This window comes from Brachyistius frenatus, unplaced genomic scaffold, assembly GCF_029030835.1.
Source record: "Brachyistius frenatus isolate BFR_SWC_R1_liver_20210118 unplaced genomic scaffold, ASM2903083v1 Contig_218, whole genome shotgun sequence".
In the NCBI taxonomy this organism is placed as follows: domain Eukaryota; kingdom Metazoa; phylum Chordata; class Actinopteri; family Embiotocidae; genus Brachyistius; species Brachyistius frenatus.
In genome coordinates, this window is record NW_027210817.1 from 461,629 (window position 1) to 477,844 (window position 16,216).

General features: G+C 43.1%; 1 protein-coding gene and 1 long non-coding RNA gene across 2 annotated transcripts in view; one reads left to right on the forward strand and one right to left on the reverse strand.

The window, feature by feature from the left end:
• LOC138633394 (uncharacterized) overlaps positions 1-16,216 on the reverse strand; it is a 160,249-nt gene that overhangs the window by 115,455 nt on the left and 28,578 nt on the right. The window lies entirely within an intron of this gene.
• dlb (deltaB) lies at positions 10,852-15,706 on the forward strand. Its single transcript, XM_069719582.1, has 7 exons — positions 10,852-11,063; positions 11,146-11,385; positions 11,551-11,608; positions 11,732-11,989; positions 13,262-13,623; positions 13,801-14,017; positions 14,189-15,706. Exons 1-7 carry the CDS (start codon positions 11,013-11,015, stop codon positions 14,902-14,904), a joined length of 1,902 nt encoding a protein of 633 aa, XP_069575683.1. The 5' UTR covers positions 10,852-11,012; the 3' UTR covers positions 14,905-15,706.

Below are 16,216 nucleotides of genomic sequence, written 5' to 3' on the forward strand. Positions count from 1 at the left end.
CAAATTCCGTCACCAAAAAGGCTGAGACTTGTTTTGACTTGTACCCGTGGGGTTTATTAGTGAACGTGATCACACATCACATCAGATAAAACTCCATGTTGCAGAACATTAACCAGGGATATGCATGGCATCATATTCGTTATTAACCATAGGTATGAGGATGAATGTAACGGGTTCACATTTCGGCCCTAATGAGTAACGGGTTCACATTTCGGCCCTAAGGAGTAACGGGTTCACATTTCGGCCCTAAGGAGTAACGGGTTCACATTTCGGCCCTAAGGAGTAACGGGTTCACATTTCGGCCCTAATGAGTAACGGGTTCACATTTCGGCCCTAAGGAGTAACGGGTTCACATTTCGGCCCTAATGAGTAACGGGTTCACATTTCGGCCCTAAGGAGTAACGGGTTCACATTTCGGCCCTAAGGAGTAACGGGTTCACATTTCGGCCCTAATGAGTAACGGGTTCACATTTCGGCCCTAAGGAGTAACGGGTTCACATTTCGGCCCTAATGAGTAACGGGTTCACATTTCGGCCCTAAGGAGTAACGGGTTCACATTTCGGCCCTAAGGAGTAACGGGTTCACATTTCGGCCCTAATGAGTAACGGGTTCACATTTCGGCCCTAAGGAGTAACGGGTTCACATTTCGGCCCTAATGAGTAACGGGTTCACATTTCGGCCCTAATGAGTAACGGGTTCACATTTCGGCCCTAAGGAGTAACGGGTTCACATTTCGGCCCTAATGAGTAACGGGTTCACATTTCGGCCCTAAGGAGTAACGGGTTCACATTTCGGCCCTAAGGAGTAACGGGTTCACATTTCGGCCCTAAGGAGTAACGGGTTCACATTTCGGCCCTAAGGAGTAACGGGTTCACATTTCGGCCCTAAGGAGTAACGGGTTCACATTTCGGCCCTAATGAGTAACGGGTTCACATTTCGTCGCTTGATCGTCATCAGTTCTTGAGTTCCACACTTTTTGTGAGCAGTAATCCAAATGAGTCGGTGATGTTTTATGCACCTGAAATTTAAGCAGTGAGCGCACATCAAAGTTTGTAACACATTATTGGGAGAGAAGCAGCAAGGAGTCCCATCCAGTGAGCAGGCGTGGTGAGGCGCTACGATTGTGCGTTATCACAATATAATATCTTCCTCAGACGCCTCAGATCGTCACAGTAGAGTTTGGGGGTGACAGCCTGACCGTAGGAGATGAATTCCCGCCGCACAGCACCACGAATGTTATAGAAAACCCACCTGGTTGTGCGCCTGACCAGGTGCGCTTTTCTCCAAAGGGAAAAACAAAGAATTACACCATAATTATCCTTTAAATACTCTTCAAATACTCCTCAATACTAATCAAGTGAGGACATATGAGGTTGCAATAAAATCCATCACACACACACATCTCGACAGATGGAGATAAATACATCAGGCAGCGACACCCAGACATTTCTGCAGGATCGTAGACGTTCCAATAGGGGGCGCTGCTGCATAGTTTGTCTGAGAGACTCAACTGAGCTGATATGAAACAGTAACGACTCTGTTTTTTCTAAAGGTATTCTCTACAGTATTTATAAATATCAAACTGCTTGTTTGTCCAAAAAACCTCGTAAATCCCAGTTTTAACTGCACAATGACAACGTATGGAGTAATATTTTAGTCCAAACAGTTCATACACAGCAGTACTATACACTTACTGTCTGTCTGTGGAAGGTTGTTTCTGCAGCATTGTTTCTGGAGCTGGGCTCTGAGCTGGGCTCCACACTGTGATTTCATTCAGGTAGAGTGATGCAGTCCATTACTATGCTGTTTAATGCATTTAACAGGGCGATTTATTCCAAACTGATGCAACTTTACTGCAGGAAAAATTATCTTATGTTTAGTATCGGTGTAAGAATCAATTTTGAACTGATGCTTGGCAGTGGAGGGTGTAAAAAAAACCCAGTATTCATTCATTTTTAGACTCTTTTGACCAAAAAAAAAAAAGAATTAATCTGTGACTCTGCTCAAAATTCTCTTTCGGGCATTAAAGAAGTCCTCAAATGTTTAATCTCTACAGTAAAGTAAAACAGCTGATTTAGTGTCTTTCCACTGACAAATTTAGTTCAGCCCAGATGACTGTAATAAAGTTTCCATCTTTTGTGATGCGGTAGATATGTAGCTTTAAGCATTGTCGGATGTCGGGGGGAGTCAGACTAATTTATGGAGCTCCTTTCTTAATGAAATGCAGTGAAAAATACTGAGACACACGCACACGCACGCACACACACACACACACACACACACACACACACACGCACGCACACACACACGCACACACACGCACACACACACACGCACGCACACACACACACACACGCACGCAGAGGGATAGTTAAGTCAAATTGCATTATTCCCCTTCTGCCTCAGTTAAACAGCTGCCAGGGTTGGGCCGGCGTGCCGCAGCAGGGAGGGGAGGAGGGGAGGAGGGGAGGAGGGACGGATCCAGCAGGAGTTCACCAATCTGCCGGGGTTTCCTCGGTTAGCTGAAAGGCAGGGGGACACGTTATTGTGTCTGGCCAGGGGGGGTCCTGAATAGGCAGCTGTATTCACATTGTGAGCAGGTCTTTACCTCCAGTTCTTCACGGAGCCCTTAAACCTGAGACTTAAGCTTCTCTGAAAAGGCATTATTCACTTGGAGTGCCTATAAAACTATATTCTACTCGATTCCACCCCCTCCCCCTCTCCCCACTGTTCTCTTCAGTATAAAATACGACTTTGTCTGTGCAACTTGGAGAGTGAATATTTACACTGAATCTGGACCTGGCTTAATCACATTATTAAATACCTCAATAGGCTGCATTTCTCTGTACTCTTTGCCATCACACGCTGCACTGATGTGGTTGAATCTAATGTCAGCAGAACAAATAATGAAGATACAAAATAATTTCTGAAAAAGGTAAAAGGAAAGATGCTTAAAATGATAAACATTATTATATACTGTAACAGATAAGAGAAGAACATAACTGAACAAAATAATAATGTCAAAAAACCGGCACAGTTTTATATTTTGCTTTGTCTTTCTCCAGGTCTTACCCTTTAGAAATATTTCACGTTTCTACAGATTTGGTCGACATCTGGCTGGAGGACATGGATTTAGAGACACACAATGAAAAGGGGGAAAAAAAATCTATCTGTCGATCTGTCCCTCTGCATGTCTATATGTAAGTTTCCTCCCCCTTCTATTGCCCCAGTTGACCTTCGTGGCCTTTCCTTGTCTCCAGTTTTCATCCCCACCTGTTCTCCTTCCCTTGTTCCTCCCAGCTCCCTCTTTCATCTCCCATCTGCCACCGAGGGTGCAGCAGGACGCAGCCGGGAAAGGTACACGACTGAAGGAAGGCAGATCTGCAGCTCGGCTTGGATGGGATTAAATAATTATCATGGATCCTTTTGTACTGTGACAAAAAAAGTAATTATGCATCTGCTGCTGAGCCAAAGAGTTCAGTTTGATTTACCTCATCGTGTCTGTTGTTTTGGGGAGAACTTTTCACTTGATCAGTGACTCACAGACACAGATTTGTTTGTTCCATATGTTGAGGAAATATTTTGTTCTTAAAGAACCAACATGCAAACTGACTGTCGATGCTCCTCTTTACAGTGTTTTTACCAGCTGCTAGGTTGCATTTTGACTGGATCTCCCAATATACATGAAGACAGTAACAGGTTGCATATTGAGAAGATGCAGCCGCAGTATTTTGTTGCTAGTACATATCAACCAGTGGATTTTTTTTTAAATTATACCAAAGTGTCCAATTTCTCTACAGGATGAGGAAACTCAAACATTTAGAGCCTGTAAACTTGAGCAGAAACGACTGTTTGTCATTGTTCATCTTAGATCTGTTGGGTCATTATAATCACATTGTAAAAAAGTAATATCAACGCTGACGGTGTTCAAGTGATGGACGTAACAGATTACATCAATTCTGACTGAAAAGAGATGAGAGAAAGGGTTTGAGAAAAAGAGGGGAAAAATACACGACACTAAAGTTCACTTTAGAATCATATTTACGAGGCACAAGTTCACTCCAGCAAAACGTGAAATAGCCACGCTTTGGCCTGCCTAGGCGCAAAAGTTATACGTTTTATAAGCATGAAACGTAAACCCATGTAAATGTCATGTGGCACAGAATCATGTGACCAAGGTCCCGCAACACAGGCAACAAAGCACATCCTTCGGCAGTATTAGGAGGCAGCAGGTGTGGATTAGTGGTATTAGTCATAGACTGCAAGGCGAGACGATGAGGTTTGAATCCAAGAGGTGACAACTTTTTTGTTGAGTTGTTTTTTCTTCCCTGATCCCAACCATGTGATGGTTTTCCTGTAAATCACATGGCTCTATGCATGGAGTAGGTTTCATTTTTATCCGCTACAGGAAAACATATAACATTCATGCCTCGACAGTCCAAAGCGTATCTATCTCACGATCTGCTGTGATACTGGGTTTGTTAAACAAAAACCTGTTCTTTGGTGACATCCACAATAAAAGTCACCTGTTATTACATCTTCAGATTCACAAGGTCAAAGTGCAATTTCAGCATCATCCAATTGACCTCAGATTATCATAAACCAGCTATAAAGTAGTTCGTTCTTACTAAATATATGATGGGTTTAGTGTGCTGTCTCTGCTACTAAGGCTCATTTTATTCATGTTCTTTCTTGTTATCTTAATGTATGTTATATTCAAGCACTCTGTGAATCATTTGTTCAATTTTTAAACATCCCCTTTGAACAAATTCACACGTTGACAAACTAAAAGAGTGAAGTAAAGGTTGTCTTGTTGATCAAAAGGGAGATTAGAGAGTCCAGAGGAACGTTGACGTCCCCTTAAATAGATGGGGTGAAAGAAGAAGATCTAAGAGTCCTAAAATGAGTAGAAACACTTGGACGAGGGGCCTTGAAGAAAACTACAGCAGCTCTCTGTGTTACTGTAAACTTGCTGTCCTGAACGAGTCTGGTGGAGGACCAAAGGAAATGTAGAGGCACAGATGGCCCGAGGAAACGAGAAGTAAACGGCCTACGAGCTTTCTGATCACTGATTTCAGAACCTGTGGCTACAGAGACAGTCAGGAGAAAATACAGTATATCTGCCAGTTGTACTGCTGGCCACTGATTTGCCTCATAATGCCCCTCCAGTCATCTCACACCCCTCTAACTCAGCCCATATTTGCTCAGCAGGGGCAGTGAGCATCTTCTGGTACCCGACAGTGCCTCAGCATCCAGCATCTTAATGAGATCAACCAATCAGACAAATGACATGCATAAATATGAGGCTGCATGTGCACACACACACACACACACACACACACACACACACACACACACACACACACACACACACACACACACACACACACACACACACACACACACACACACACACACACACACACACGCACGCTCTCTCACACACACACACACACACACACACACACACACACACACACACACACACACACACACACACACACACACACACACACACACACACACACACACACACACACACACAACCACACACTCAAACAGCATATCCCAACCCACCAGACAGCCCTTCCACACCTCCCATTGTTCCACAGTCAGACAGCAGGCCGGGGCTGCAGCAGTGGCCACAACAGCCCGACTTCTCCCCCGAGGGCCTGCACGGGTCAGATCTGCAGGGTTCCCGGGGGAGAAGATCTTCAAGCTGCTGCGGGGCTGTATGCATGAGGCAGATGTAGCCACTCCAACGAATGGGAGGTCCGGAGTGGGGGGTGACATGACTCCTCTTTGGTTCCCATGCCCCGTGGCTCTCTCATGTCACGCGCCTGCAAGTAATACAGATGACAACAGCAGCGAGGTTGCACTGCCCATCTGCTCCTCTGACACAAAGACACAGACATCCTCCATCCACGTAGGGACGCAGCAGATACTGTAAATGGTTGAAGTATAAATATACACATTAAAAATGATTGTTTCTGTCTCCCCCAGAGGAGCAGAGCATGGTGTATGGGTCATGTGTGTGACATGATGGAGATGTGACATGATGTATAGGAACAGGTGCTACATACACACTCTACAATTTACAGTTACAAGTGTCAAAATGTTGTATCACACAAATAATTTGATATCGAAACAAAAAGAAGAAAACTGAAGCTATGACATTTTACATTATGTGTTATCATTTAGTGATATATTACTACCAACACCTGTCGTGTGAAAAGTTTTTTGTTACAAGAAATATCATCAAAATATTTTAGGAGTGAATGGTGATGCCTTTACTTTTTTTACATATCCTTATTTCCTGTTTTATTTAATTCCTCTCGTGAAATATATTGGGGAAAAAAATATCATATTAATCATTATTAATTACTATTGGAAAACACAGGTGGGGAAAACACAATAGTGGTGCTCTAGAGTAGAGTTAATTATAAAATGAATATGGAAAATTGTATGCACAATGCCGGGTAACCCATGGAGCACACTTATAATGTTGACCTTAAAAATACACTCAGATGATAACTTGATGAAGGCCCCCTCCTCCTCCTCCTCCTCCTCATCATAGACCTTCATGTACACTCCTCTGTGTTGCCTGATACTATTTTTTAAATGAAAAGCAATTTATCCATCTTATTACAGCTTAGTAACTCTCCTGAATTATCTAAAGCCAAAAGATAAAAAGCATATTTTGGTCCAACCTGATTTATTAATATAAGATCTTATCTAGCTATATAAAAAATAATAATATACAATTCATGTTTAATTTTGGAGAAAACTGAGTGAATATTTCACGAGAAGATGAGGTAAAAACAAAACTGCAGTAATTGTACTTGGACAAAGTGTCTGCTAAGATAGACTTTTTTTTAGTTTAGTTTAGTTCTCTAACAGCGTTCATTTGTCATGCAGGTACAAAAGAGGAAGAAGAGCTACACATGAAATCAGAATGGAGACAGTAACAGTAACAACACAGTACTCCTGCTAAAAGCCAACTAGTGGAAACTGATGCTGTGCTTTCTACTTCACTTGAGTTTTTCCATTTGATGCTACTACAACTTCAACAGAGAGAAATATTGTACTTTAGTAAAAAAAATTTTGACTGAGTTGAAGATTTGACACAATGAAGCCCACAACCTTTTAAAATACACATATTGTTTTTTTGGAATATTTTATTTTATATTTTTCAAAATGCTTTGACAATGCAAGATAACGTGCAGAACATATTGAATACAGTACATTAAACATTACGGAAAATTACAAAACAAATTAAGAAAGAAAAATTTGCAAATAAATTAAATAAAATTAAGTAAATAAAAACAACAACAAATAATAATAATAATAATAATAATAATAATAATATTAATGATAATAATAATTCCCTCCACCCAAACAAAACAAAACAAAACAAAAAAGGTCAGTGTATAGAGTAGCACAACACTAAGAGACACTGCAGTGACACAGTGCTTTCCATCCTCGCTCAAAGCTCCAAATAGTTACAGTCCTATGGCACTGCTAGTGTTGTACCCATGTTCTCCAAATAAGGCTGCCAGATTTTCAAAAGTAAATTATATCTTTTTTTGAGACCGTATGTAATCTTTTCAAGAGGGATACAATTGTTCATTTCCACAGACCGTTTGTCGATGAGAAGAGGGGAATCATACTTCCATGTCATTGCTTTACATTTCCTGGCCACACACAAAGCAATTTCTGCAAGTTTAATTTGGGGCTTCGTTAAAGATCTGTTGAGAGTTGTGAAATTTCCCAGTAGACACAGCTCAGGGTCTAACGGGAAGGTGACCCCTGCGATCGACAGTCAAGGTATTCCAAAAGTCATGCCAGAAGGTTCTCACCTTTGTGCAAAGCCAGGTACAGTGTAGGAAGGAGCCGACCTCTAAACCACATCTGAAACCCATTTCTGATAGTTCAGGTTTGGATTTATGTAGCTTCTGAGGGGTGAGGTACAGTTGATGAAGAAAATTATAATGACCAAGTCTGTACCGAGCATTAACCGTTGCTGACAAACTGTTCTGACATAAATCTGACCAGAGTTGTTCATCAATTGTTATATTCAAGTCTGACTCCCATCTCATCCTGGATCTGTGTAGTCCTGGCTTTGGGCCCTCATTCAGCCACATGGAGAACATTTTAGAATTACATTTGTACACATTTCCCTCATGAAGCAATTTTTCCAGGTTAGTTAAGACAGGTCGAGTCATTCCAGGGTCCAGGTTGGTTCTCAAAAAAGATCTGAACTGGAGGTAACAAAAGAAAGTTCTACTGGACAAGTCATACTTTCTCTTCAATTGTTCAAAAGACAGGAGAAGTCCTTTTTCAAAGCAATCAAAATACACATATTGTTAAAGATTAAACTCGTGGTTTAAAATGAGAGAAAAGAGTCCAACTTTTATCTGCTGTCTGATAGAAAACTGGATAGAAATAAGCTGTTGAAGCATCTCCACCTGCAGCAGCTCCAACAGTAACATGCTGCTTAGACAATGATGCTTCACTATGAATTACTCCTACTACTTTTACTTCAAGTACATTGTGCTGCTATTTTATTTAAATAAAACTGTGTGGAGTATTTTTCCACTGCTGTGTTGATATTTTAAGGATTTGAATACTTCTTCCACCACTGATCTCAGCAGACCAGCAGTATACTGAATCTGCAGCCTCTGACTATGATATAGTTCAAATCATTTGTTGAGGTTAAATCTAAATAAACATCTAAATGTAGCCTAAGATTTAATTACTTTGTTCAAATGGAGAAAGCAGAAGAATGATCAAGAACATTTTAATTGATTCTTTAATTCCCTTTCTCCCTTACTTCCCATAGGTTTCTCCACACAGTGGATCTTAAGGTTTTTTTTGTCTTCTTCTTTTTTGTGTTTTATTTAGCCTCAAAGGTATAGGCCTGTATTCACAACTGATAATATCTGTTACACAGTTTGACTGCCTTTAAATGATTTTTCTCAACTTCTGTTCTCTGCCTTCCTAAACCAAAAAAATAAACATAGAGGTTTTTCTGTCTCCCTCCTCGAAGGTCTGTGGTCCCACTGTTAGAACCACTCTGACAGGCTGTCGACTATAAGAACTCAAATACTATCTGACAACATTTCACCATCTTATTGCTGCACACATTGTGTATGTTTCCTCCTTGTATTGTCCTAGTTAGTCTGCAGGGAAGCGTGCCAGGATATACAGAGGCCACTTCAGGCACGCGTCCCCTTTTCTCATTTTAATATCAATAGGCCAGAGGTCGCCACCCCACCCCCACCCCCCACACACCAACCTCCCATGTATATGGGCTACACACACACACAACCCAACACACATGTTTACAGCATAAAATGAATAAACCCTGACATTTCATGCAGGTGCATGATGAACTATTGCACCTATTTTACTGGTACTTTCAAATCTTTTTGTCTGCTGGAGTTGTTGTGTCTTTACTCTGAGCAACAGCATTTAATGTAGTGTATGGGATCTTTAAAGGGAATTTATCAGTGACAGTCAGAACTGGGATTCACAGGTTGTTAATTCACCTCCAGATAAACAATCAAACAAATATAATCTGTTAATTATTCTTTTTATTTTTAAGGCTCATTAAAATCTAACGTTAAATTATCGCCTTCTTGTTCTATTAAAATAGTCTGATAAAGGTCAGTGCTGACGGTGAGATCAGCTCTCCTGTGTTAAGTGTGTTTACCCTCCATCACCGCCAGCGACAGGTGTTGAACCCGACAGCCGACCAGGGTCTCCTAAATCAATGAGGGCTTAGCGGTTTGTGTGTGTGTGTGTGTGTGTGTGTGTGTGTGTGTGTGTGTGTGTGTGTGTGTGTGTGTGTGTGTGTGTGTGTGTGTGTGTGCCGGGAGTAGACGCTTCGGGGAGACAATAGCCGGGTTTGGAGCCCCGCACGGTCGACCATGTGCCGTTGATTACCATACAGCTGTTCACATGAGATCCAGACAAAGGCAACATGATAGTCAAAACTCCTCCAAGACCCCCCCACACACACACACACACACACACACACACACACACACACACACACACACACACACACACACACACACACACACACACACACACACACACACACACACCATTCTCCAGAAGGCCTGAATAACCGCGAGACGCACAATGCCGTCTTATCCGGGACCTGCCCTCTCTTTGTCACCTCACACGCGTCAGAGCAATTATAATGTTGGATGTAAAGAAAGAAAGGTTATGCTATTCTTTCATGCTTCCTTCTGATCTTTGTTTAGTATGTATACACTCCAAAGTGAAATACACTTTCCAAATAATGATCTACAGCCCAGAAAACGGCGTTTGAGTCCATGTTTGATGAAATGCAGGAATGCTGTTGTTCATCGTTTCACAAATCTCACAAACTCTGAATGCTTATCAAATGTATTCCAACTAGCCTATAATAGTCCACTTGGAAGGAAACCACACTCAAATCAAATAGCTTTAAATCTTATTTTCTTACATCACTAAAAGTTTTAAAAGAACTTCATTAAACTGGCAGATGGTCTTGGTAATTCAGTCCCATCTGATCAGTTTGCATATTTGTAGCTGTTTGAGAATCACGCAGCATTACAAAACATATCTGCATCAAGCTGGCTTCTTATGCATATTCCTTAAACCTTGTCCAGATGTACTGAGGGTTGACTGAATCCCAGAGCAGGCACCGCGTGTCAGGCTGCTCCCCTGAGGTCTGCTGTGGCTCCACCTCTTTGCCCCAGCATCAGAGGGTATAAAGCCACTCTGCGCCTTTACGCACCAGAAACCAAACAAGAGGAATGCCAGTTGTAGGACGGAGAAGATCATCGGGAGATTTAACAGACACCGAAAGGATCACAGATTTCAGAGTGATGAAACTTTTTTGAGAGCGTTTCGTCTACACTTTAAGAGCTTCCTGCAGTTTCTTTTTTGGGGGAATATTACTGCACACTGTGAATGAGGACATCCATCTAGAGTTAGAGAGAAAACGTCAAGAAGAAATGGCACATCTACACCTGAGATATCTCATGGCTCTGGCCTTAGCACACGCAGTAAGTTGTCTTCTGTTTGTGCTTGAATAGGATTTTCAGGATATCTTTACGCACTTGATTTATCATCATTCTGTCATTGCAGGTTTTTTCCTCTGGTGTCTTTGAGCTGAAGATTCATTCATTTCACACGGCGCAACGCATCTGCAGAAGACACAGAGACTGCCACATATTTTTCAGGATTTGCCTAAAACACCCAGAGGATGTGATCTCCGCGGAGCCGCCGTGCACCTTCGGCACCGGACAAACCAACGTCATCAGAGCTGATCACACCTCGATCTCTAGCAGTGTTCCCATCAGAGTACCTTTCCACTTCAAGTGGCCGGTAAATACCACACAACACGCATCGTATGACCACTCAGATGTATCTGGTGTTTATCCAAGTTTGATTTATCCATCACAAATAAATGCATAAAATTACCCACCACCATCATCACGCATCACCTTTCAGCACTTGACAAGCAGTGAACGCGTTTTTGTTTTGTTTTAGGGAACATTTTCGTTGATCATTGAAGCCTGGAACGCAGAATCTCCAACTGAGTACACAGGTAGGTTGCTTGTTGTGAACCCACTGACAAAAAACAAAATAAATGATCTGCGCCTTTTCCATCTGACACACGCATATTCCTTACAAGATACTGTTTGTTAAAAAACTCCCCTTTCCTCTGCAGACAACCAAAACAACCTGGTGAGCCGTCTGGCGACCAGGAGGAGACTCGCCATCGGAGAGGACTGGTCCCAGGACGTACACTTTGGCGAGCAGAGCGAGTTGCGCTACTCCTACCACGTCTTCTGTGACGAATACTACTTCGGAGACGGCTGCGCCGACTACTGCAGGCCGAGGGACGACACGCTGGGCCACTACACCTGCGACGAGGAGGGCAACCGCATCTGCCTGGAGGGATGGAAAGGAAACTACTGCTCTGAGCGTGAGTGGACATGCATACGAATTCCTGAGATGCCCTTTAGCAAGGCACTGAAATCCAGTACTTGTTCCATGGATGCAGTTTAGTGAATCACCTGTAGGGGAGCTAAAGAAAATGGAACCTAACGAGATTAAGCCAAATGTAAAATAAAGTTATAAACTGCTCTTCATGGGAATACAATATTTAGATAATATGAAATACGTGTCATTGCAAAGACGACAATTTAGAAAAAAAAAAATCTAAAATATATATAAAATAGATTACGAGAATGCCAAGTTAAAAAGATGTGTTACGATTTTTTTAAGGTGTTTAAAGATTGTGAAGCCGCCTTCAAAATAAAATGCAGCACTTTACAAAATACAGTTACAAACTGCTCATCATGGGAAAATCTAAATACAACTTTTCATTAATTAAAAGATTAAAAGAATATTACAGAGACAGGATCCAATATAAAGAAAAGAATCCCACAACACATCAAATTAATGCTATTTTCCAAACTGTGTAAAGTCAGCTTTTTTGTGTAAACACAAATCTGATTAGAAATTAAGGAAAAGTTGAGAGTGAAAGTACCTAAAGACATTTAGACTTCAAGTAAAACAAGAAAACCTTTTCTCCTGCCATGCTTGGAAAAAGTAATGAAGTTTTGTAAAGGCATGGATAAAAAGTATTTTTATTTTACAGCTCAGCTCGTGATTAATGTTTGATCTGAGACGCTGAGAGGCAGGAATCTTTTCAGAGTATTTGATCTTCTATCCGAGAGGTGTCCTGTAGCCTTGTGTGGTGCTCCATCTGCCTTTTGTTGTGTTACAATGAGAGAAAGAGCTGCGGCCCCTGTGAGACACTCATTTTTCAAGGTGATGTGTGTGTGTGTGTGTGTGTGTGTGTGTGTGTGTGTGTGTGTGTGAGCGTGCGTGTGTGTGCGTGTGTGTGTGTGTGTGTGTGTGTGTGTGTGTGTGTGTGTGTGTGTGAGCGTGCGTGTGCGTGTGTGTGTGTGTGTGTGTGTGTGTGTGTGTGTGTGTGTGTGTGTGTGTGTGTGTGTGTGTGTGTCTTGGGTGTGAGGAAGGGGGGGTAATGGGGAGGAAATAAAAGAAAGCATTTTTCTCCTGCAGTGTGCCTACCAGCTGCTTGGCTTAATACTTAACCAACAGTGAAGTCTGGAGCAGCGTTAGGGTCAGACAGGGGGCCCGGTACATGTGTGTGTGAGAGATGTAGGCCTATGAGAAGGCGTGCCCATTGTAATCAACCCCCCGCACCCCCTTCTCCTCCCTCCTCCAGCCATCTGCTCGGCGGACTGCAGCGAGAAGCACGGCTACTGCGAGGCCCCAGGGGGCTGTACGTGTCGCATGGGCTGGCAGGGCCCCTCCTGCAATCAATGCGTCCGCTACCCAGGCTGCCTCCACGGGACGTGCAGCCAGCCGTGGCAGTGCAACTGTCAGGAGGGCTGGGGGGGCCTCTTCTGCGACCAGGACCTCAACTACTGCACCAACCACAAGCCCTGTGCCAACGGCGCTACCTGCACCAACACGGGTCAGGGCAGCTACACCTGCACCTGCCGGCCCGGTTTCGGAGGGACCAACTGTGAGCTGGAAACCAATGAGTGCGACAGCAACCCCTGCAAGAACGGAGGCAGCTGCAATGTGAGTATACAATGAGATTAAGTCTGTTCAGTTTGAAAGGGCACTAAGAGCTGAAATGAAGAAACACGGCGCTCATGGTTAAGACAAAATAAGATCAACCTGATTGACTGCAGAAAGGAAAACTGCACACTGTTCTAGATCTATCCTCCTTTAACATGAATGTTTTTCCCTCCACAGGACCTGGAGAACGACTACTCATGCACCTGCCCACAGGGCTTCTACGGTAAGAACTGCGAGATCATCGCCATGACGTGCGCGGACGGCCCCTGCTTCAACGGTGGCACCTGTGTGGAGGCGATGACCGGAGGCTACACCTGCCGCTGCCCTCCCAGCTACACCGGCTCCAACTGTGAAAAGAAGCTGGACCGCTGCAGCAACAGACCCTGCATGAACGGTGAGTGGGCAGGAAAGGCTTCTCCTCTGGCGACATCTTGTGGCTGAAGTGCAAACCAGCAGCTCCTCAGCTCTTCGTGTCAGCAAATATAATCCAATTATCACCCTTCTTTAAACGACCGTCCAATCATGATTTACTGGATGCTGAACAGAGTCTTTCTCCCCTCTGCAGGTGGAGAGTGTCTGGACCTCAGCCAGAGCATCTTGTGCCGCTGTCAGGCCGGCTTCACCGGTGCCAACTGCCAGGTCAACGTTGACGATTGCACCTCGACTCCCTGCGAGAATGCTGGAACCTGCCAAGACGGTGTGAATGACTACACCTGCTCCTGCACGCTGGGCTACACTGGCAAGAACTGCAGCGTGCGCTCCGATGCCTGTGGCGCCCGGCCTTGCCAGAACGGCGGCACCTGCTTCACCCACTTCACCGGGCCGGTGTGCCAGTGTCCGAAGGGCTTCATGGGTCCCAGTTGTGAGTTCACGCTTCAGCCCAGTTTCAAGCCCGCTTTACGCCAAACCGCCCAGCCCTCCTCCACCACCCTCACCATCTCCTGCATCCTGGCCATCCTGGTGCTGGTTCTGGTGGCCGGCATCGTCTTCCTGAGGAGGAGGAGGAGAACGCAGGGAAGGAAGCAGCTGAGCGACATTGCAGTTTATAACGACTTGGAGACGGTCAACAACATGGGAGGGAGCGAGAGAGAAGCCTTCCTCGGTCCCAACGGCATGTTCAAGATCAGCAACAGCACGGCTCGCCTCAGCCTCTCGCTTTGCCCCGACAGCCGGTCCGGATACAGACACCAACCGGTGGAGGGCAGCCAGGCCCGGGGGGAACGGCAAGACTTCATGTGGAGGGACGAGGCGGGTCTCGGTTCTGGAGCAGGGCTGCGATGAACGACGAAGAAAACACGGATGTAAGAAATATTTGAGCACTTGTTGCTCCTCTGTCTTCATGCACAGTGAAGACAGGAGCGAATCCATGAGATGAAAACTGTTCATGCTCATGCTGAAGATAAATAATTGTTAAAAATGTCCATGTAAAAAGCAAAACAGTGACAAATGAACTATTGTGACGAAGATGATTTTCAAATATTATTGAAAAAGGACACGTGGCGAAGCTCTTCCATGTTTAAGACCCAAAGAGACAAATATCTCCCTCCACTGTTCATCGGACCTACAACACAAACCAAATACAGGAAGACAACACTCTGGAGAACCCACCTAAAAACATGTTTCATTGGTTTATTCTCATTAATAATTTAACTTTGTTTCTTTTTATTTAAACACAGTTTTTGTTTTGCTTTTCAATCATTATTTCCTTATTGTGCGCACCATCATTTTTATTCTTTATATTATTTATTTATTTGAAAACTTGTGTTCATGGCTTCACTTTGATTGTCACAGATGTAGAGATATATTTATATGATGCTGAGTGGCTTGATGTTGTATCTGGATGTTTTATGGGCTGTGTGAAATATCCCAAAGAAATGATGAGCAGGGATACAAGGATCATGTGCTTTATCACACAAATCAGCCGGTACTGTAATTTATATTTATATATGATGTACTACTGATCACATTTCTCTTTCATGTGCCATTTTGTGTTCATGCCAAAGTTTGTGTTTTGTTTCATGCTTCCATTCATATTATTTAAGTTCATCATGTTGTGTTTGTGAAGTGGAATAAAAGATTTGATTCTGGATTGAAGTCTCTGGAGTTCACATTTTGCACAGCACAGGTGGTCCAGGTCATATTTTGTATTTTGTTCTCAATGTTAATGATGAGTTAGAGTTTAGAAGAAAAAAAAAAAAATTCTGAACTTATTGATCTGCCAATTGTTTTCTCATTTAATGATTTAGCTGTTTCGTCCAAAAAAAGTCAGAAAATAGCAAAAACGGAACCATTCAAAATCCAAAGATGTTCAATTGATGACATAAAACAGAAAAAAGCATCAAATGCTCACATACAGGAAGCTAGAGCCATATTATGTTCTGTATTTTGGCTTTTAAAAAGACTCGATCAATCCACAATGTCAGCGTAGGTGAGACTTTAAATGCTCAAACAGGTACAATCAAAAGAAGACTTTATAACATCTAATGTGTTGGTTTTGTGGCATCTACTGTGTAGTGAGAAAAGAAGTGTGAAAAAAAGAAAATATGTTTCTTACTTTAGATTCCTTAAAGTGGCTTCTGTTTGCCTTGATGAC